At 41.1% G+C, this 21,586-nt stretch overlaps 2 protein-coding genes across 2 annotated transcripts; both read right to left on the reverse strand.

Annotated features, from left to right (window-relative positions):
- Nucleotides 1-664: 664 nt before the first annotated feature.
- Nucleotides 665-21,130, reverse strand: LOC149647316 (thioredoxin domain-containing protein 11-like). The gene is made up of 13 exons (XM_089850181.1): nt 20,906-21,130; nt 14,312-14,522; nt 13,258-13,485; nt 11,825-11,918; nt 10,665-10,837; nt 10,403-10,531; nt 8,733-9,070; nt 8,181-8,619; nt 6,863-7,069; nt 6,451-6,563; nt 6,292-6,372; nt 5,897-6,216; nt 665-4,765 (listed from the first exon to the last, which is right to left on the reverse strand). Exons 1-13 carry the CDS (start codon nt 21,049-21,051, stop codon nt 3,810-3,812), a joined length of 3,435 nt encoding a protein of 1,144 aa, XP_089706307.1. The 5' UTR covers nt 21,052-21,130; the 3' UTR covers nt 665-3,809.
- LOC149647317 (uncharacterized) lies at nt 19,320-20,560 on the reverse strand. The gene is made up of 3 exons (XM_089850180.1): nt 20,261-20,560; nt 19,505-20,184; nt 19,320-19,431 (listed from the first exon to the last, which is right to left on the reverse strand). The coding sequence occupies exons 1-3, from the start codon at nt 20,277-20,279 to the stop codon at nt 19,426-19,428; spliced, it is 705 nt and encodes a 234-aa protein (XP_089706306.1). The 5' UTR covers nt 20,280-20,560; the 3' UTR covers nt 19,320-19,425.
- Nucleotides 21,131-21,586: the final 456 nt, after the last annotated feature.

Below are 21,586 nucleotides of genomic sequence, written 5' to 3' on the forward strand. Positions count from 1 at the left end.
CTTTAAAAATACTAGAAACAATACACATAATGTTTATACAGTGTGTTTCAAAAGAGGGTGTCAGAACAGAAGTACAGTTAGAACCGAAAATGTTCCATGACATTTTCCCCTATACGCCCCGTAGTAAAATGAGCACAGTTTCAGTTTCTTGCTTAAATCAGGAGTTTATTGTATGAGAGCAATGCTTTTCAAAGTGTCCGGCGTTGGCCATATAAATTATTCGAAAGCTCCCTTTTAGCCACATCGCATGATGAACATCTACGATGTGGGTCTTATTTTGACCTGCCCTGAGGCGTTGTAGTAGTAGTAGTGTCAGAATACCGCTGGGAGAGGCTTCCGACGTGAACTTCGGTGGGGATTATATCTCTTTGCTCCATCTGGCGTTGCTTCTTGGCGAGTCAGAAGTAACCCCACCACCCGTGCGCCTTGGTTTCTCAACAAATAATAACAGGAATGGTCTATATCCTATAGACGGACGGGCTTCTTTGCCTTTGGGGTTAAATTTGGAGCCATCTTATAAAATGGCGGACTGAAAAGTAACAAAATGTCCCGATAGGCAACTCCGGGTCCTTTGCTTGTAGCCAAATATAAAAAAGGCTTCTAACCAAAATTAAATGACCGATTTACACGCAAGTGTCCCTTTGACACAGTGAAAACAAATAAGTTAATATTCTGTACACAATTTAATCGTCCCTTTTATACAAGATATTTACAAACAACCATTCGTCGCTAAACACTTAACCGAATAACAGGACTCAATAAAGAGGATTCAAACTCGACTTGCGGCTACAAATTAGCGCAGAATTTTAACTACTAACAAATCTCCCTGTTAGTTCTGGTCATTTTGTAATATCTAATGAACCAAGGAAGTTATCGTTCGAACCATTAACTCATAAACATAATAATGAAATAAAATTGAAACAAAAACAACAAAACACTCATTGACCCGCAGTCCCGTGATGTGGCAAACAATACACGAGGAAACCAAATTGCGAGAGTTGGGGTTGATAACAAATCACTTAGAAAACAGCGAATTTTGAATACTTAACCAAGCAGCGCCGGCACCATCGAACTGATTGGCCAAGCAGCGCCGGCACCATCGAACTGATTGGCCAAGCAGCGCCGGCACCATCGAACTGATTGGCCAAGCGGCGCCGGCACCATCGAACTGATGGGCCAAACAGTACCGGCACCATCAAACTGATTAGCCAAACAGAACCGGCACCATCGAACCGATTTGCCAAACAGTACCGGCACCATCAAACTGATTAGCCAAATAGAACCGGCACAATCAAACTGATTAGCCAAACGGCACCGGCACCATCGAATTGAATGGCCAGCCAATGCCGGCACCATCAAACTGATTAGCCAAGCAGTGCCGGCACTATCAAATTGATTTGCCAAACAGTACTGGCACAATCCCCACTCGTTACTACCTGAATATCGCATAGTGCTGAGTATTTACGCCCATTGGCCGGATTAAGTAATTTTGCACCAGCGGGCCGAGATAATACGCGCCCTTTAAGCCAGAAAAAAAGGAACAGCAAATGTTGCAAAGCGGGAATAGTTTAACTCAATGCGCCCCTAACAAGCCTTGCACCCCCTCGGCCCCCGTTTAATCCGGCCCTGTTTACCCCGGGTTAAGCAAAATCAAAACCCCTAGCAGTGTGGCTGAAATGGACCTGGCATTATTAAATAGGCCTTTACATAAAATCCGTATGTTGCCGGGGGAAAAAGCAGAGACGAAGGCTATTCTTCCCTCCCGCGAAAAGAAAATGTTGCCGGGGGGAAAAGCAGAGATGAAGGGCGTTCGTACCCTCCCGCGAAATAATTTATAGAAAGGCCTATTAAGTGAAGCAAAAATATTTTATCACCATTGATTTAATATTAAATCTATTATTGACGTGATCACTATAGTTAATAGAGTTTTGAAAGTGGCACTTGAATTATTGTAGTTTTCCCTAAATAGTTAATTTCAAGATAAGGTTATTTCATCATTCTTTTGATAAAAATTGCAAAAGTTATCGTTTTTTTTTCTTCAAAAAATACAGTTTTTTGTACTTTCCGAATTTAGGATATCACAGGTGGAGTTCTTTTTAAACGTTTTAATCTAAGTTAAAGTTTATAATTTAATCAAGTTGCAAAATTAAACAATCCTTTTTGTTTTGTAATTAAAAAGGACGGAGGGCTTTCGCCAAAAATACGCTTTCAATTTCAAAGCGATACTGTGTTAAGTTTTATCATAAGTTTATAAGATATGTTGGCTCCTATACTTCGTAATGCTGGAGACTTACAGCTAGAGTTCGTTCGAGAACGACAAGCGAGAATTGCAGACTACACTCGGTGGATAATTTTGCAGTCCATCTAGTCCTATAGAGCTATTTCAGTGGGGGAAAAATTTCGTCTACTACGAAAATTGGGCCTGCCTTTGAGTGTAGAGGGCGGCCATTTTGTGAGGGTTTCTCTGTGGGCAAATAGCATTGGTGACGTAGCCATTACCCCCTCTGAAATAGCTCTATAGTGTGCTACCACGAAGCTAGAAGGGGGGGGGAAACTGTGACGTCAATATTGGGTCCCGAATTTGTATTGCCCAAGCTGACGACGTCTCGCGACTGCCAATATGGTCGCCTGAAAATAAGGTAAGAGATAAGAGCATGTGACGTCACTACAAAGTTCGTGGTAACACACTATTTAGTCTGCATTACTAAGCCTTTGACAGCGGCGCCTCACCAGGCGCATGTCGCTTTACCCCGAATCTATGACCTACCTCACTCACTTCATGACAAGCTCCAGTTTCTAAGATACCAGTGACAAACTTATGGTCAACATATCTTATGAACTTATGGATGGTTAAACCATAAGTAACATTATAACAATAAGCGTGACACTAAGGAAAGTTTGAGTAGGTGGAGTTGCTACAAAACGGGAATATTAGCTGCTTGGTGTGACACTCAAGCCATATTATACCTGATTATGTATGTATGCCTCACCTTTCAGGGGTTCATTGCCTCTACGAAAGCTTACTAACGAGTTGGTTGACTGTCATACTTATTGATGTTAAGTTACAAATGGTTTAAATCAATAGCTTCAAAATGAGACTAAACTGGCCTTAACATTTCTTTCATTCTAATGTCACAATATTCACGATTTACGGAATAAATTTAGAGAATATTTTGAACTTAATTAAAAGAATTCGATTGAATTTGGTTCATTTACGTCTTAGGCCTGAGTGAATAGATGAAAAATCATGGATGCAAACGAATAGACGCGTATTTCAAATCACTGCTGGGTCAAGAGTTGTATCGTCTGAAAAGGCCTTAAAGCAAAGCGCGGGTCCACTGGATCCCCTAGAAGACCTGTGACTTTCCTTACGAACTCCAGTTTTGGCTTGGCAAAGCTAGAGGCATTTGTGGGCGGGATTTATAAATCTCGCCCACTAGCCTTCGCCAAGCTAACTTCAGGAGAAAAGTCAACTTGACCCGCACTCTGCTTGAAGTAACTGTAGATTGGGAAATTCAAATTACCAACAGATTCGATTAGTCATTTTAAAATAATTCGGTGCAGAAAAGAAGGCATTCCCTTTTCTTTATTAAGAAACTTTGCAGCCCCGTTCAGGTGTGAAGTTCAAAATCTCCCATTCAACTATTTTTTTGGGTCTCATTTTGAAACATTGCCCAACACGATCCATCGACTAAAAGCGCTGAATTTTAGCGAAAGCCGTCCAAGAAAATAATAATAATAATAATAATAATAATCATTAACGATATATAATTATATTAATCTTTTTCGTCACGGAACTAAACTAATCATCATAACTCGTCATTTTTTCGCTTTTTCGTCAAAGGTATTCGTTCGGGTTTGTCCTTATCCTTATTTTTGGAAGCGCCCAATTTAATCTTAATAGGTTTCTTTGGTTCGGCCGCTTCTTTTGATTTAAGCCCTTCCTTTTCATTGGTTAAGCCCGATTTCTTAGGTTTTTCCTCAATTTCGTCACTTTTCAAGGGTTTTTCCGTGAGTTTCTTGGATTTTTCATCAATTTCCAACTTTTTCAAGGGTTTTTCCGTGAGTTTCTTGGGTTTTTCATCAATTTCTAACTTTTTCAAGGGTTTTTCCGTGAGTTTCTTGGGTTTTTCATCAATTTCCAACTTTTTCAAGGGTTTTTCCGTGAGTTTCTTGGGCTTTTCATCAATTTCTAACTTTTTCAAGGGTTTTTCAGTGAGTTTCTTGGATTTTTCATCAATTTCCAACTTTTTCAAGGGTTTTTCCGTGAGTTTCTTGGGTTTTTCATCAATTTCTAACTTTTTCAAGGGTTTTTCCGTGAGTTTCTTGGGTTTTTCATCAATTTCCAACTTTTTCAAGGGTTTTTCCGTGAGTTTCTTGGGCTTTTCATCAATTTCTAACTTTTTCAAGGGTTTTTCCATGAGTTTCTCGGGTTTTTCATCAATTTCCAACTTTTTCAAGGGTTTTTCCGGGCTCTTGGTGATTTTAGATTGGGCCTTGGCTATTTTGGGTTTAATTTCAACTTCCTCAATTTCGGGTGTCGTTGTTGTCGTTGATTTCGATTTGGGTATAGGGGTCATTTTAGGTGCTGGTGTTTTAGGGAGTAGCCCCTCAGTGATGGCCAGTTCTTTATGAAGCAGTTCCATTTCGGTGCTGATGGCGGAACCGCTTCGTAATCGGCGTCGTAGGAACTTCTGTAACTCTCTGGCTTGACGAATCTTTTTCTTTTTGTTTCGTAAAACCTCTACTAAGTGATTGCGATATTCTGTTTAAATGTAATATAATATTAATAGTAACGAAAGTAGTGGCAAGGCTTAGCAATGCACTTGATGTGAAAGATATCAGCAACAAATAAGTGCATGATGTTAGTCAGTTATAAAACGCCCAATGAACTGTGCAGTAGGAGCCACAAGGTCAGGGAATAGGACCAAGAAGTCCTGGGAATAGGAACCAATAAGGTCCGGGGAAATAGGAGCCAATAAGGTTCGGGAATAGGAGCCAATAAGGTTCGGGAATAGGAGCCAATAAGGTTCGGGGGAATTGGACCAATAAGGTCGGGGGAATTGGACCAATAAGGTCGGGGGAATTGGACCAATAAGGTCGGGGGAATTGGACCAATAAGGTCGGGGGAATTGGACCAATAAGGTCGGGGGAATTGGACCAATAAGGTCAAGGGGAATAGAACCAATAGGGTCCGAGGAATAGGACCCAATAGGGTCGGGGGAATAGAACCAATAAGGTCCGGGAAACAGGAGCCATAAAGGCCCGGGAACAGGAGCCATAAAGGCCCGGGAACAGGAGCCATAAAGGCCCGGGAACAGGAGCCATAAAGGCCCGGGAAACAGGGGCCATAAAGGCCCGGGAACAGGAGCCATAAAGGCCCGGGAACAGGAGCCATAAAGGCCCGGGAACAGGAGCCATAAAGGCCGGGAAACAGTAGCCATAAAGGCCGGGAAACAGTAGCCATAAAGGCCCGGGAACAGGAGCCATAAAGGCCCGGGAACAGTAGCCATAAAGGCCGGGGAACAGGAGCCATAAAGGTCCGAGGAATAGGATCCAATAAGGTCCGAGGAATAGGATCCAATAAGGCCCGAGGAATAGGATCCAATAAGGCCCGAGGAATAGGATCCAATAAGGTCCGAGGAATAGGATCCAATAAGGTCCGAGGAATAGAACCAATAAAGGTTAGGGAATAGGATCCATAAGGTCCGGGAATATGACCAATAAGGTCTGAGAATAGGATTCATAAGCTCAGGGGAACTGGAGCAAATAAGTCCGGGAATAGGAGTCATAGACATTAATACACGTATTAGGAACCTAGACAAACTATATTGAGCCCGATCTCGCAAACTAGCATTAGCAGTGAATGAATCAGGGATACGATCGAGTGACTAACCATTGAGACTCTTGTACTGAGGTAAGTCACTTGGGAAAGGCGACGAAGGAAGTTCCTTAGATTTGAGAGACTCGTCCTTGGCCAGACCAAAGAGATAGTCCTCCAAATGATGCAATTGATTCCGCAACGTCCTCAGCTCCAAGAAGAGGTCTTGCACTTGAAGAGAGGATTGCAAGGCATTCTGCGTTTGGCAATCGCCGTCGCACAGTTGCATCGCCGCTTGCCAACGGATGTTGGGACGGGCATTGGCCAACACGAACTGAATCAAGTTGACGTTGTTGATGGCCAGACTCGAGGGAAATTCAACACTCTCGGACTTCCTAAAAACGTCAGACTCAGTACACTCTTAGTTTTTAGGCCTAAAGTAGCCAGTTGGCAAGATTTTTTCCGCTAACCTGTGAGCCGGAAAGAAGAGAATGGTCGGATACTTCTCAACTGTAAACTCCCATGGAAGATCGTTTAAATCACCGTTGATTCTAAACACAACAAAGAAACGTGATGTAAGAGTTCACTTCCGTCTCTCTGGCTGATGACAAAATAATTTAGTTACTGACCTGGCAAAAGTGATGCCTTCAACGTCTGAGAAGAATTTGGCCACTGTTAAGTAAATGTGAGCGATGCCACTGCAGAACACACACCAGGGGGCGTAGTACATTAAGATCACGTCCTATAAGCAATAAACTGTTCCATAAGTTTGTCGCCGGTTACTAACTGGAGCTTGTCATTAAGTGAGGGAGGTAAGTCATAGATTCGAGGTAAAGCGACATACGCCTGGTGAGGCGCTGTCAAAGGCTTAGTACAGACTAAATACTAAATAAGAAGATGGACTGCAAAATTAACCACCGAGTGCAGTCAATTGAATTCTCGCTTGTGGAAATGGACGGTGGTTCGCGAAGCGAGTAAGAACTCACTCCATTTACTACTCTGGGGCGCGTGTTCAAGTGAATGGTACAAATGCTTATTTACCTTGTTAGGGTTAAGAACAATCTCGGCAAAGGTATCTGTGGTGACTTCGAGTACGCATAGGGCCCCCGCTAGTTCGTCCAAGGGCGAGGTTGGGTAAGGTGAGGATACACTGCGCAAGTAGCGGTCCAACCGACCCATGGTGAAATTCTTGATAAAATCCACTAGACTGTGTTTATTGACATCTGGCAACAGGTACTGACTTTCTTGCTGAAATTATCAATGGGGAATTTGCTGAAACGTTCGCCATTACTAGACCCAAACCTTCGCCATTACTAGACCCAAACCTTCGCCATTACTAGACCCAAACCTTCGCCATTACTAGACCCAAACCTTCGCCATTACTAGACCCAAACCTTCGCCATTACTAGACCCAAACCTTCGCCATTACTAGACCCAAACCTTCGCCATTACTAGACCCAAACCTTAGCCATTACTAGACCCAAACCTTCGCCATTACTAGACCCAAACCTTCGCCATTACTGGACCCAAACCTTCGCCATTACTGGACCCAAACCCTCGCCATTACTGGACCCAAACCCTCGCCATTACTGGACCCAAACCCTCGCCATTACTGGACCCAAACCTTCGCCATTACTGGACCCAAACCTTCGCCATTACTGGACCCAAACCTTCGCCATTACTGGACCCAAACCTTCGCCATTACTGGACCCAAACCTTCGCCATTACTGGACCCAAACCTTCGCCATTACTGGACCCAAACCTTCGCCATTACTGGACCCAAACCTTCGCCATTACTGGACCCAAACCTTCGCCATTACTGGACCCAAACCTTCGCCATTACTGGACCCAAACCTTCGCCATTACTAGACCCAAACGTTCGCCATTACTAGACCCAAACGTTCGCCATTACTAGACCCAAACGTTCGCCATTACTAGACCCAAACCTTCGCCATTACTAGACCCAAACGTTCGCCATTACTAGACCCAAACGTTCGCCATTACTAGACCCAAACGTTCGCCATTACTAGACCCAAACCTTCGCCATTACTAGACCCAAACGTTCGCCATTACTAGACCCAAACCTTCGCCATTACTAGACCCAAACGTTCGCCATTACTAGACCCAAACCTTCGCCATTACTAGACCCAAACGTTCGCCATTACTAGACCCAAACCTTCGCCATTACTAGACCCAAACCTTCGCCATTACCAGACCCAAACCTTCGCCATTACCAGACCCAAACCTTCGCCATTACTAGACCCAAACGTTCGCCATTACTAGACCCAAACCTTCGTGAACACTAGGGTTTTATCTATGGGCCTCTAATCTAAAAACCAGAGAACTGATGAGAACACACCTTAGCTTCGACAATAACGGCCGCAGTTTGATGAGGCATGGAGTAGATATCGACTCCTAGATGCTCGGCAAAAGTGTGATGAAGCACCGTGTCCAAGGCAAGAAAACTGAGAGAACGATTGGTGCGACAACCCAAGCCGGAGAAGTTAGCTTGCCAGTATGAGAGGCTCGGTTGAACGGGAGCCAAGGGGAAATTGAAGGTGCTGTACTTAAGCGCCAGGTTCAAGTGGCGACACTCTTGCTTCTTCTTGGTCAAGGACATCTTAATAATCTTGTCGTCCTCAACGCCCGACGCCCGAGACGTCCCCACAGCCAAAGACAGAGTCAGCTTGGCAAACTCCGATTGGCGAGAAAGGCACTTGAAGGATGAAAAGTAAAAGGGATTCCCTGCCACGTTCGAGGAAAAACGACGACACTCGCAACCCCCTTTACGTAATCTCCTGTCAAAGGACAATTACAACACTAACTTCATTATTTGAGGAACCAACCAAGGATCTATTTCCCCCTCCAACTAAGCCTAATTGTAACCATCAAGAAGAAAAGTGACAATTACCTGTGTTTAGCCGCGAGTTTGAGTCCTTTACGGCACATGTCATCCCCACTGGCTAGAGGCCATCCGTTGGCGTTATAGACGCAGGACGAACAATAGCAAGTTGATGGCTTGCCCTTAGAGGACCTCTTCCGATTTGCGACAGAGAAGGATTGGCAACAAGCGGAAGCGAAGGGTTGTTCCCCCGACCCTGTCATGTCCACGTTACGAGGAGAGCACATGTCCCGTAACTTGTCAAAGTCCTTCTGTTTGATATGACGCTTTAGAATGATGCGGTGAATGACCGACGTCACTCCGGGAGAACCATCGCAATTCATGTAACTCATGGCTGTCTCTCGTAACTAAAAACCATGGAAAAGTGAAGCCTTAAGTTTTAACTAATAATAATAATAATAATAATCTAAGCTTGGTCTAGGAAGGGATGTCCACACTAAGTCAACTCGCGACTTATTTACAGGTGGGTCCCTTTACAATGCATAGAGGGGTGGTGGCTAGCCCCTATGCCACAGCTAACCTACAGCGCCCCATACTAACTATTACCATTAACCTCTGCAAGTTTTGATGGAAAGGAGAAACCGGGTTAGACCGCGGAGGAAAACTCCTTTTAACAAGTGGGGAGAGAACTTGCAAACTCTACGCAGAAGAATTTGTTCCCAGATTTTCACCCGGTGCCACAGTCCGGGATCGAACCCGGGATCCTCTTGCTGCGAGGCGAAAGCGCTAACCGCTACGCCACCCCACTGTTTAACCGCTACGCCACCCCACTGTGCCATATAAAACTAGAGTGCCATATAGTGGTTTTGGCCTGAATAGTATCTTTAAGCCATCATCGGCACCCGACAAGTACCTTAAACCACGATCAACACCCGACAAGTACCTTAAACCACGATCGACACTCGACAAGTACCTTAAACTACGATCAACGCCCGACAAGTAATAATAATAATAATAATAATGTAAGCTTTGTCTATGAAGGGATTTCCACACTAAGGCTTGTTTACAGGTGGGTCCCTTTACAGTGCATAGAGGGGTGCAGGGGGCTAGCCCCTATGCCACAGCTAACCTACAGCGCCCTACACTAACTATTACCGTTAACCTCTGCAAGTTTTGATGGAAAGGAGAAACCGGGTTAGACCGCGGAGGAAAACTCCTTTTAACAAGCGGGGAGAGAACTTGCAAACTCTACACAGAAGGATTTGTTCCCAGATTTTCACCCGGTGCCACAGTCCGGGATCCCACCCGGGATCCTCTTGTTGCGAGGCGAAAGCGCTAACCGCTACACCACCCCACCTTAAAAGACGATCAACACCCGACAAGTACCTTAAACCACGATCAACACCCGACAAGTACCTTAAACCACGATCAACACCCGACAAGTACCTTAAACCACGATCCGACACCCGACAAGTACCTTAAACCACGATCGACACCCGACAAGTACCTTAAACCACGATCGACACCCGACAAGTACCTTAAACCACGATCGACACCCGACAAGTACCTTAAACTACGATCAACACCCGACAAGTACCTTAAACTACGATCAACACCCGACAAGTACCTTGAACTACGATCAACACCCAACAAGTACCTTAAACTACGATCAATACCCGACAAGTACCTTAAACTCCGACCATCGCCTGAACATAAGTACTTGAAATTGTGTTACTTACCAGGTCATAATAGGGAGGTGGTCCCAACATGAGATTTCTGGGAGTGAATAGGATAAGAGTGGGGGACTTCTCGAGTATTTGAGCCATTAGACGACTCTTCATACCAGAAGGTGAGAGCCAAGTGCAAACCTAAGGAAGAAAGAGACACACCCACGTCACTTCATGACAAGATCTCCTTAACCAGTGACCAACGTATGGTGAACATATCTTATGAACTTATAGTAATTATGTTAGTAACGATAACTGATGAGTAAGTTCTCACCTGATGCAGGTTACTGTAGGCCCAATTGACTAGATTCTCGTTCTTGACGATGGGTTCGGGATAAACTTTGGTTCCATTCCACGAATGAAGAACCACCGATTCCGTTGTGACCCGTAAGCGAACGGCCGCCGCTCTGCTCGTTACCACAGCAAAACCCAATCTCCTTGTGGTATCTACGATAATAATTCATAGATATTAGTTCATAAGATATGTTGCACAAGTTACTGAGATCTTTTCATGAAGTGACCTATAGGGAGGTCATAGATTCAGGGTAAAGCGAGGGAGGCCTGGTGAGGCTCTGTCAAAGGCTTAGTAATGCAGACTAAATAGGACCTAGATGGGGCACCGAGTGTACAACTTCAATTCTGACTTGTCGTTCTCGAACTAGCTCGAGCTGTAAGTCTCTCAGTAGCATTACGAAGTATAGGAAGTGTACGTCATAGTTTATGGAACATATCTTACGAACTTATAATAGAAACACATTTATTCCCAACGCCCCTTGAATATTATCTGTAATTAACAATCTTGGTGGTCTCTGTCGGATTTTGTGACGTAATAGGGTAAAACGGGATCGATATCAGTGCACCATTAGCTAGTAACTTTTTATGGGTACTAGCAGTTACCCGCGGCGTCGCTCGCGTGTAATAAGAACTTCCATGAAAATGATATAAAGAATGGGTAGATTTTACTGATTCGACTAATATTTTTGTACCACCCTAGGAGCGAAGGCACTCGGCGTTGCCCGTCAGCCCCTAGGGATGCATTTTTCATTACTTTTCGCGCGGACATTATTCAATAAAGAAGGGTTTTTAAGTTTTTGGCCGCCATTTAAAAAGATGGTAACAAATCGAACCCAAAAGACCATTCAGCCCGTCTATAGGTTAAAGGAAACCAGTGCACTAAATATTTGCGAAATCGGTTGAAACGCGCGGACTTTGTTGCATAGAGAAGATGTTTTTACATTTCTGGGCGCCATTTATTAAGATGGCGGCGGATTGGGGGAAATCTTTCTTAGTACGCGTCTACTACTTATGAATGACGTTCCTGCAAATTTTCAGCCTTCTAGGGCAAGCGGTTTGGGCTGGGCGTTGATTATCAGTCAGTCTGTCAGGACTTTGATTTATATAGGCCTAGATACGAGTATGAACTTATGAACTGACCTTTTCCGAGCATTTTCAAGGCAGCGATGTAGTATTGGCGATAACCAGGTGGTTGAGGCGATGAATGAAATTCAAAATAACCGACCATTACGGCCTGCGAAACATTAAACGTTAATTATATTACAACCTAAGAATCATTTCCGACAAATACGGCTTGCAAAATAATTGTCAAATTTTGTCGAAGTTTTTTTACAACTAAATTGTCTTCCATTCTACAAATCCCTTAAGAATCTAATCTAAAAGAGCAGTCAGTAGTTGGGAAATTTCAATCTAGTCCATCAGCATACATTTGACAAAATGGCATATTGTCAAATTAATAAAAATGGACGTGTTTCAATTCTGCAATGTCATCATGACATCAAGGTTAAATTCTCTGACTGTTTTGGGGCTATTTAAAAAATATCTACGATCGTTTTGGGGCTATTTTTAAAAATTCTACGACCGTTTTGGGGCTATTTTTAAAAATTCTACGACCGTTTTGGGGCGATTTTAAAAATTTCAGGACCGTTTTGGGGCTATTTTTAAAAATTCCAGACCGTTTCGGGGCTATTTTTAAAAATTCCATGACCATTTTGGGGCTATTTTAAAAATTCCATGACCATTTTGGGGCTATTTTAAAAATTTTCAGTACCATTTTGGGGCTATTTTATAATTTTCAGTACCATTTTGGGGCTATTTTAAAAATTCCATGACCATTTTGGGGCTATTTTAAAATGTCCCAAACCATTTTGGGGCTATTTTAAAATGTCCCAAACCATTTTGGGGCTATTTTAAAATGTCCCAAACCATTTTGGGGCTATTTTAAAATGTCCCAAACCATTTTGGGGCTATTTTAAAATGTCCCAAACCATTTTGGGGCTATTTTAAAATGTCCCAAACCATTTTGGGGCTATTTTAAAAATTCCCTAACCATTTTGGGGCTATTTTAAAAATTACTTAACCATTTTGGGGCTATTTTAAAAATTCCCTAATAATTTTGGGGCTATTTTAAAAATTCCCTAATAATTTTGGGGCTATTATAAAAATTCCCTAATCATTATGGGGCTATTATAAAAATTCCCTAATCATTATGGGGCTATTATAAAAATTCCCTAATCATTATGGGGCTATTATAAAAATTTCCGGGACATTTTGGGGCTATTATAAAAATTTCCGGGACATTTTGGGGCTATTATAAAAATTTCCGGGACATTTTGGGGCTATTTAAAAAAAATTCCGGACCATTTTGGGGCTATTTTAAAAATTTCCGGACCATTTTGGGGCTATTTTAAAAATTTCCTTATCGTTTTGGGGCTATTTTAAAAATTCCCTAATCGTTTTGGGGCTATTTCAAAAATTCCCTGGCCATTTTGGGCCTATTTTAAAAATCCCCTGACCAATTTTGAGCCTATTTTAAAACAATGAAGTAGCTACCGAGTTGGTTATATAATTACCTCGTGTTGGGCTTGAAGATCAAGAAGCTCGCCTTGTTGATAAATGGGGAATACTGGAGAAAGGACATTATCCAAAAAAGGAATCAAGTAAGTGGCCAATAAGGGCCCGCTATACGTCACCGTCCCTGCTCGGCGAACGTGCGCCATCAACAACGGATAAGACTGAAGCTTTAGAGTGCGACGACACTCTCCCTCTGGCCACCAACAATTCACAGCGGCAAAGAACACCTACATTACAAAATAGATTCAGAAAAAGGAAGTATTAGCAAAATTAATAATTGTGGTCCATAAATAATTAGTCAATTTGTTCAATTAGAAAAAAAATGCCTTTTAATAAATATAAAAGGAATCAAACATTGAATAAGAAATAAATTATCTCTTATTACAAAATAATTAGCATTTAATTAGTAGCAAAAAAAAAGAACCGCCATCAGTTTAGTGCCGTCTGCTAAATCGAACCACTTACCCTGAAATCTCACAGGTTGAGAGAGGTAAGCGGTAAGGTAGGGCATAGCCCACTCGATCACGCGCGTAACGGGTTCGGATTAACAGAAGCCAGTAAAGCAATGGTGGGTGGCGCGGTAATCCTTGATTATTTTTATGACTAATTAAATACTAAGTAATTATTTTGTGACAAGAGATCATTTATTTAATTTTCAATATTTAATTCCTTTTATATTTAGAAAAAGGCCATTCATTTAATTACGGTACAATCAGTTATATTAACTGAAATTTCTCTTTAAAATGTAAGTCTAGTGGGTAAGGGTAAGGGTTTTATTAGTTGCTTCCCAACTACTCTTAGACAGGCCCCTTCCTCCTGTCTTATGATTTGCCCTTTGAACTACGAAAAACGCGTCATAGGCTTGTAAGCCAACACCGAAATCGAAATAACTGGTTAAAAGGGCTATAACACAGAATCAGATGTCTATTCGTTACTGAATAGAATTGTATCATGGCTCTTCATTCTCCCCCCTTTAACTCTGTTGTTTTGTACCTCACTATCCCTTTGTTTAAATATCCCTCCCTCCTTGAGTATTTTGACAATGACAATTACTTGAGCATGATAATATCTAGCAGCCGTTTCAAACTCGGCTCTAGCTTGAATGCAGAGGGCGTCCCAAGGGGCGTAATACATGACGATGCTGACGTCATTCTCCAACAACAAAGAGTTCAATCCTTGCATATTTCCCACATAGAAATCGGTCACCAGCGACGACAGAGGAAAAAACCTCTGCGGCGGGTTCGCCTTCCGTGTCTTCAAGGGCCTTCATAGAAAATACAAAGAAACACAAGAAAATATTGATTCAACAACGTGGATTTTTTTAATATCTTTATTATATAAGCGCTGTCAAAGGCTTAGTACAGACTAAATAGAAAGATGGACTGCAAAACCATTTAACCAAGTGTAGGACTTCAATTCTCGCTTGTCGTTCTCGAATTTTAAGTCTCTAGCATTACGAAATATAGGTAGTGTCATACTTATGGAATATATCTTATGGCATAGCCCACTCGATCACGCGCATCACGACGCAAGCTGCCCGCGCTTTGAACGAGGATCGAGTGGGCTATAGAGTGCTGTCAGAAGCGAAAGTGTGACGTCACCCATGCTGTTTTCCCATAAAGAAAAAACGGTAACTGTCATGGCCGCCCATTGCTAAAGGCAGACTCGTGACGTTTAACCTTGGATCTGACGTCACAACTGACAGCACTCTATACTTATGCAAAGGCAGGGCCGGAAATAAGCACAGGACACTGGACATAAAATTTTAAAATGTCCCATAACTTTTTTAAAAACTAAGCGGATCACTGGACATTTTGACCAATAAATTTTGTGTAGTTTTTATAGCTTGACTATGAAGATGCGACAATATTTTTGCACAACTCCAGTGGACAATGTCCTATAAATTTTCCAGCCAAATGGGGGGGTCACTGGATACATGTCCTATAGAGTGCTGTCAGAAGCGCCGGTGTGACGTCACCCATGCTGTTTTCCCATAAAGAAAAAACGGTAACTGTCATGGCCGCCCATTGCTAAAGGCAGACTCGTGACGTTTAACCTTGGATCTGACGTCACAACTGACAGCACTCTATAAGAAATTTTTCCTATTTCCGGCCCTGTGCAAAGGGCTAATAACGTTCGTTACGCCATCTGGATCTTATTAAGTGAGATAGAAAATGCTAGCAGAGAGAATTTACAAAGGGAGTGGAAGCCCCCCCCTTTTACTCTGTTAAATGTTATGACGCCCAAATAAGACGTCGCGTTGCATGAATCGTGAGCTTTCGGGGTAGGCGAGTTTCCGGTCACATGAGAGCCACCTCGATTTTCATTGGATTTTCGTTCCAACCAATGATGTTGGGCAATTCTTCCCCTGTTTGGGCGTTGGCTAACCGGAGAGGCTAACTGCTAGTTTTTAATTTAAAAATTAACAGATATTAAACCAGAGAGAATTTGATTAAACTGATAAAACTATAGAACAAAGCATAAAGGTAAATACAGAATGCGTTGAAAAATGTCATTAAATATTTTCAAGTTGTAATGGTATTAATAATTTCATTCTACTTAAAGGTGAAGCTAATATTTTAAATAGTGCAAGGCTTAAGGAGTTCCATCGTATTCGTATATGATCTAATTCTACTGGGGTCTAGGGATGCCTCGACTGCTTTCATGCAAATATGGTTTATGTACGTCAAAACAGAATTCAACCAACAGGCAAGTTAATGGAGCTCCAGGGGTGTATTTCGTAAAGTTTCCGTCCGCGAAAAAGGATACTGAAAAATGTTTACGATGGGTAAAAGCCTGTGGGCGAGAAGAGTTCACGCTAGCCAACGTTTCTCGGGGTACTTACATTTGCTCAAGACATTTCTACAGTTTAAGTGGACCGACAGATGAAAATCCAGATCCGATACCTTTAGCCACTCTCTTGGATCCTAATTTTTCTTTTCAAAACCAAATATATCAAGTAAAATACTTTAAGTTTAGTTTTTTTGTACAGATATTGAACTGACGTATTTTCATATTTTTCTAGAAAGATAGAATAACCAAACCGGAAGAAATCAGAGAAAACGTTGTTGATATAACAACCAAACCTCTAGAAGTCAGAGGGAAAGTAGATGATAAAACAGCCAAACCACCGGAAGTACAAGAAACAATGGATCAAGGAGTAGAAGAAAATCAACCTGCGTCTCCGGAGAGTAACACGTTGGACTTCAAAGGCTTATTACCACCAATTGGATGGTCGATGGAAATTCTCTCTGATGGTGTTGTATTTACTAAAAATAGGAACCATGAAGTAGTCTTATTTTGTGAAGTTCTTAAAAATAATACAATTTCTGAAGTCAATGATGATCCCGTTAGTATGACCATTATTGCCTTGGGTAAAAAAATATCCAATGATAAAATTGATAAGACTTTGAAAATCGAGTGTAATTTGGACATATATAACCTATTGAAAAAGTTGGATTATTTCAAAATCTGTCCTGGGAATAACGATGAAGATCTCGTTAAACTTTACAGAGAGAGACGACCCAACAATCATAAAGTTAACAGTAATTACTCAGAAAATTTAAAATCTGTTTATAGCAATAGATGTGAAGGTCTCATTGAGGTTTTGGGGAAGAGGTGTGTTTCGTGTCGACTATATCGCTCGACTTTGCGAACCCTACGTTTGCGTTCCAAAGTTGTCACTAAACATTGTAATGCGAAAGCCAAGTCATCCAAACCTAATAAGAAGCTGAAGAAACAGCTGCCATTATCAGAAAATGTTAAAAAAGAACTTTCAGGGTTAAAACGGCTGTTTAAGGAAAAAATGAAGAAAGAGAAACCAGGATCGTTTATGTCAATTTTCATTAAGCAACAATTGCGTGCTTTGGAACGATCAAAATATGGCATGAGATGGGACAGTGTTTTTTTGAAGTGGTGTTCCTACATGAAAAATAAATCAAAATCTGCATACGAAACCTTAAAGAAGTCTGGAATAATTACACTTCCTACAATCAGAACATTGTACAACCATGAGCATACTACACAAAACAAATCTGGATTCAATGAAGATGTTTTTAATGAACTAGTAGACGTTACTGACATAGATAACCTTCCAGAACACAAGAAATACTTTGTCCTTCTTTTAGATGAAATGTCCAATAAGCCCGATTTAAACTGCCACAAAGACACTGGGTATCTGACTGGTTTTACTGATATTGACGATTATCATAATTTTCTAAATGACAAGGAGGAAGAGTTGAAGGGTACAACTACACCACCACTTGCAACGAGTATTCTTCAACTTATGATCCGTGGAATTACAAGCAATATAAGAATACCATTCGCCCATTTCCCAACAACAGGTGCTACAAGTGGAGAACTATATTCTATTATTTGGGAGGCCATCAGTTTGTTGGAGAATCACGGTTTTCGAATTTTAGCTGTAGTCGGAGATGGGGCCTCAACCAATCGAAAGGTTTTTCGTATGTGCGCCAATGATGAAGGCGAAGCGACTGTTCCCTTTGTCACTTGTAATGTGCATGCCGCCGATGAAGAAAGAAATATTTTTTTCCTATCAGATGCTCCACATCTGATAAAAACTGTTCGGAACTGCTTCAGCAACAGTGGCGCTCATTCTTTGTCTCGTGATCTGTGGAGAAATGGTGAAGAAATATCCTGGAAAGTGATACTACGGCTTTACTATTCTCAACTAAGAATGAAAGGCCAATTTAAAAATGCATCGAAGCTGACGTACTCTCATGTATTTCTAAATGGATATTCCAAAATGAAAGTTAATCTGGCCACACAAGTCATGAGTGAAACTGTAGCCTCCGCGATTGAAACACTCTTTGGGAATGATCGATATCATGAAACACTTAAGTTTATAAGGACGTTTGATAAATTTTTTGATTTGTGTAACGTCAAAAATTGTACTGAAGGGTTCAGGAAAAGAAAACCTAACAAGAAAGTGTACGAAACCGAGGATGATGAACGTTTGAAGGTAATTAAACAAACTCAGGGTAGTTCACCGTTATTCAATAGTATAATAGTAAAATATTTCTTTCAGTGGCTTGAAGAAGATTTCATAAAGTATTTAGATGACTGGGAGAAAGACGTTGCGAGTAGGCCGGGAGATTTTTCAAAAACAGATAGGAGTAGGATGCTACTGAGCGCAACTACTATTGAAGGTCTACGAATGACAGGTTTGTAAGAAAAGCTCCTGAACCTGTGATTAATGTAATTAATTTTAATTTGTCAATTATAGCCCTGTCAACAGTAGAAATTGTGAAATACCTTCTCAAGAAAGGGGCCAAGTACGTTTTGACCCAACATCTAAATCAAGACCCGTTGGAGCAGTATTTCGGAAGACAGAGATGTTCTGGTGGTCGTAACAGCAATCCCTCGGTTGCTCTTTTTGAAGCGAACATGGATAAACTAAAAGCCTTATCGGGATTGGTTATAGAAGCAGTTAAAGGAAATACAACTATTTCGGAGAAAATGGTCATGTAAACTTTTTAATGACTTCAAATCTATCACAATTTAGGAACCACGTTTATACTCAATAAAATTATTAAACATTTCATTGACTAGTTTAAACACTTCAGTTCTCTCTCTTTTTTTAAAAACATTTAGGAACATTTGGTTTAAAATAAATTGGTTTAAATATCACACATTTATGGACGGCATAAATTGTTGGAACAGGTCAAAATCGGGGTCTTCCGTTAAGAAATTGAAATCCGGAGTAACTTCGAAGTTAATCCCACTCGGAGTTGAAATGTTACTTTCAGGAATGTGAATAGTAGGGATTTTTGTAACTTTTAGTTGATCCGGAGTTTTATTTCTTGTGGCCGTTTTAGGAGTTTTCAACCTCTTTTTTACGTCAGTGTGAGTCTTCATAGTTTTTCTTTTTGGCGTGATGATATTCTCAGAATCCTTGCTCTTATCCATCAGACTTTTTCGTAGTGCTTTTTTCGCTCGTAGAGCCTCTTTCGTGTTATACTGGTATTCTTCTAACATATCCCGCACCAAACACTTACCTCTAGTGTTCAAAAATATGTCTAAAAGGGTCAAAAGCCATTTCTTATTATCCTTTTCGCTGTATATTGCTTGCCATCTCGCAGTGATTTCATCATTTTGCATAATATGGCGTATAGCTTTAGCCTTTAAGTCTTGACGTCGAATTTTTCTCACGTCTGTTTTATATATGAGGTCAGATATGCTTTTAATGAGTTTGATGAGGTTAAAAAAACAATCGGTAATCAATACCAGTCCACCCCTTGATAATTTCAGGGTCCACGATTCCGTTTCATCTTCGAAATCCAAATTGTTGGGTACTTCATCCTTAACCATTGCTTTGGCAAGCTCTGGAGGACACTTCCTTTTGATCAGGGAAAATGCGGTGAAACCAGCGACATATCTAGTTACTGGAAGATTTTCCGGAACCTTAGTATTTGTGATTACCCTCAGTGGCGTCGGTTTCTTATCAGTGTCAATCATGTCTAGCTGTTTTTGTATCCTAATGGCTTTGGTCGTTTCTTTTGTGAGTGCAGTATCCACGCCTATTTCCATTTTTACCATTAACTCATGGAAAACTAAATTTAGGAAACGACTGACTACATTTTTTTGTATTTGTTCTGATAAATTAATAAAGCTTGGACAAATCTGAAACATGAGATGTCTGAGAGATTGCTCATTGTTTTCCATTCTTTCTTGCAATAAGACTTTGTGAGTTTGTTTCAGAAATTCATCCCTCGTTGTTTCAACAAATTTAATGTGCTGTATTGCACTTGTAAGATATTTTACTATTGTTTCTTTGTTATAACTTAAAAGCAAAACTTCTTGGAGCGTCTTTAAAAATTGGTCCACTCTTTGCTTTTCCAAACGAAAAGCAAATTTTTGAGTAACAAATTTCGCCGTAGCTTGTTCCAAAGAATAGGTCACTGCACCTAAGCCAGTACATTATGAAAAATAATATAATAGAATATAATATAATAAAATAGATTATAGTGAAAATATAATTACCTTTTAAAAATGGTTTCATTGTAAAAAAAACTACTAGCAAAGCTTCTACTAGCAAAAAATAAGAGACGTGGTAAATTCTCTCGATTCTCTCTGTCACCGTGGAGCTAAATTTTCAAATTTATTTACCAAACGCGCCAAACGGTTTTCACTTTGGAACCGCCCCTTTAGGGAGGTTGCAAACGCATCATGCCGGAAGTCGACCTGCCTAGATAATTTTTAGCAGACGACGTTGCGCTACATTCTAAACCACATCTTCCACTCCCTTTGTAAATTCTCTCTGATGCTAGTCACTGTCTAACCAACCGCCTCTTTAGTCTTTACAAACCTTAACCATATTGAAGCCCCAATAGCTAACATAAAAAGCACTGCCACAAATTCAGGCACAAATCCTCGCCGAGGAATTTTATATATAGGCCTACATTATCTTTATTGCGCTTAAGATATAAGTTTGGCAAGAAGCGAACTGGTTCTATAAATAGTACGGCTCCCGTCAAAAAGGGGGAATACCAGGATAAGATGGTAATGTCTGGGAAGGTACCAGCCCGGGGAGTTCTTCCAGTACAGTTAAAGTAATCTGGAGCGGCTCCAGGGGTGTTAGGCTTAACGATTAAACGTTGTTACTCGATTATTATACCGTTTGCTTACCCATTTTGGAAAGCGGCGAAGGCGGTGAATATGACGGCCAACAGAAAACAGCCTTCGCGTCCATAAGACGACATAATATGCAAAAAACGATAAGAGCCACGTGTCTCTCGCTTCTCATCTTCCTCGGCTTCATCGTTTACGGCCATCTCCAGCCACTGCACACTTATCGACACAAACACCAAATAACACACTATCCCCCACCAACCACCCGCCGCCGCGACTAAGGACTGGTTAACTCGCGGCACAAGCAGAATTCTCAGCCACCGGCACAGAATGTATGGAAGTAAAATACTTAGAGACACTGGAGTGGTAACATTGCCGAACTTCAATGTCGTCTGCTATAAGAAAATCATGGAGTAGTAAAATAGGTTGAATAGGCGTAGTATGGATTTAAATTAAGTAGTTATAACTAAGGAAGTATATAAACCACTACGTTGGTTTCACAAACGAATTTTGTCTTCCAAATACAAAATTAAAATTAACTTAGATGCTCCCATAGTTGAGGGTTGGATTGGATATAACTAGCCCGCTCAGCTTAGCCATAGCCCGCTCGATCGCGCGCTCAACGACGCAATCTACTCGCGCTAGAGTTTATTTTATTTTTAAAACTTCGTAAAAACCTTCAATAAAATAAAAATTAATAACTAAAAATAATATATGGAATTTCTAGGTCAAGTTTTA

The sequence above is a fragment of the Phalangium opilio genome, unplaced genomic scaffold (assembly GCF_054372755.1).
Source record: "Phalangium opilio isolate 3A_F unplaced genomic scaffold, DU_Popi_V2 ptg000089l_1, whole genome shotgun sequence".
Classification (NCBI taxonomy): domain Eukaryota; kingdom Metazoa; phylum Arthropoda; class Arachnida; order Opiliones; family Phalangiidae; genus Phalangium; species Phalangium opilio.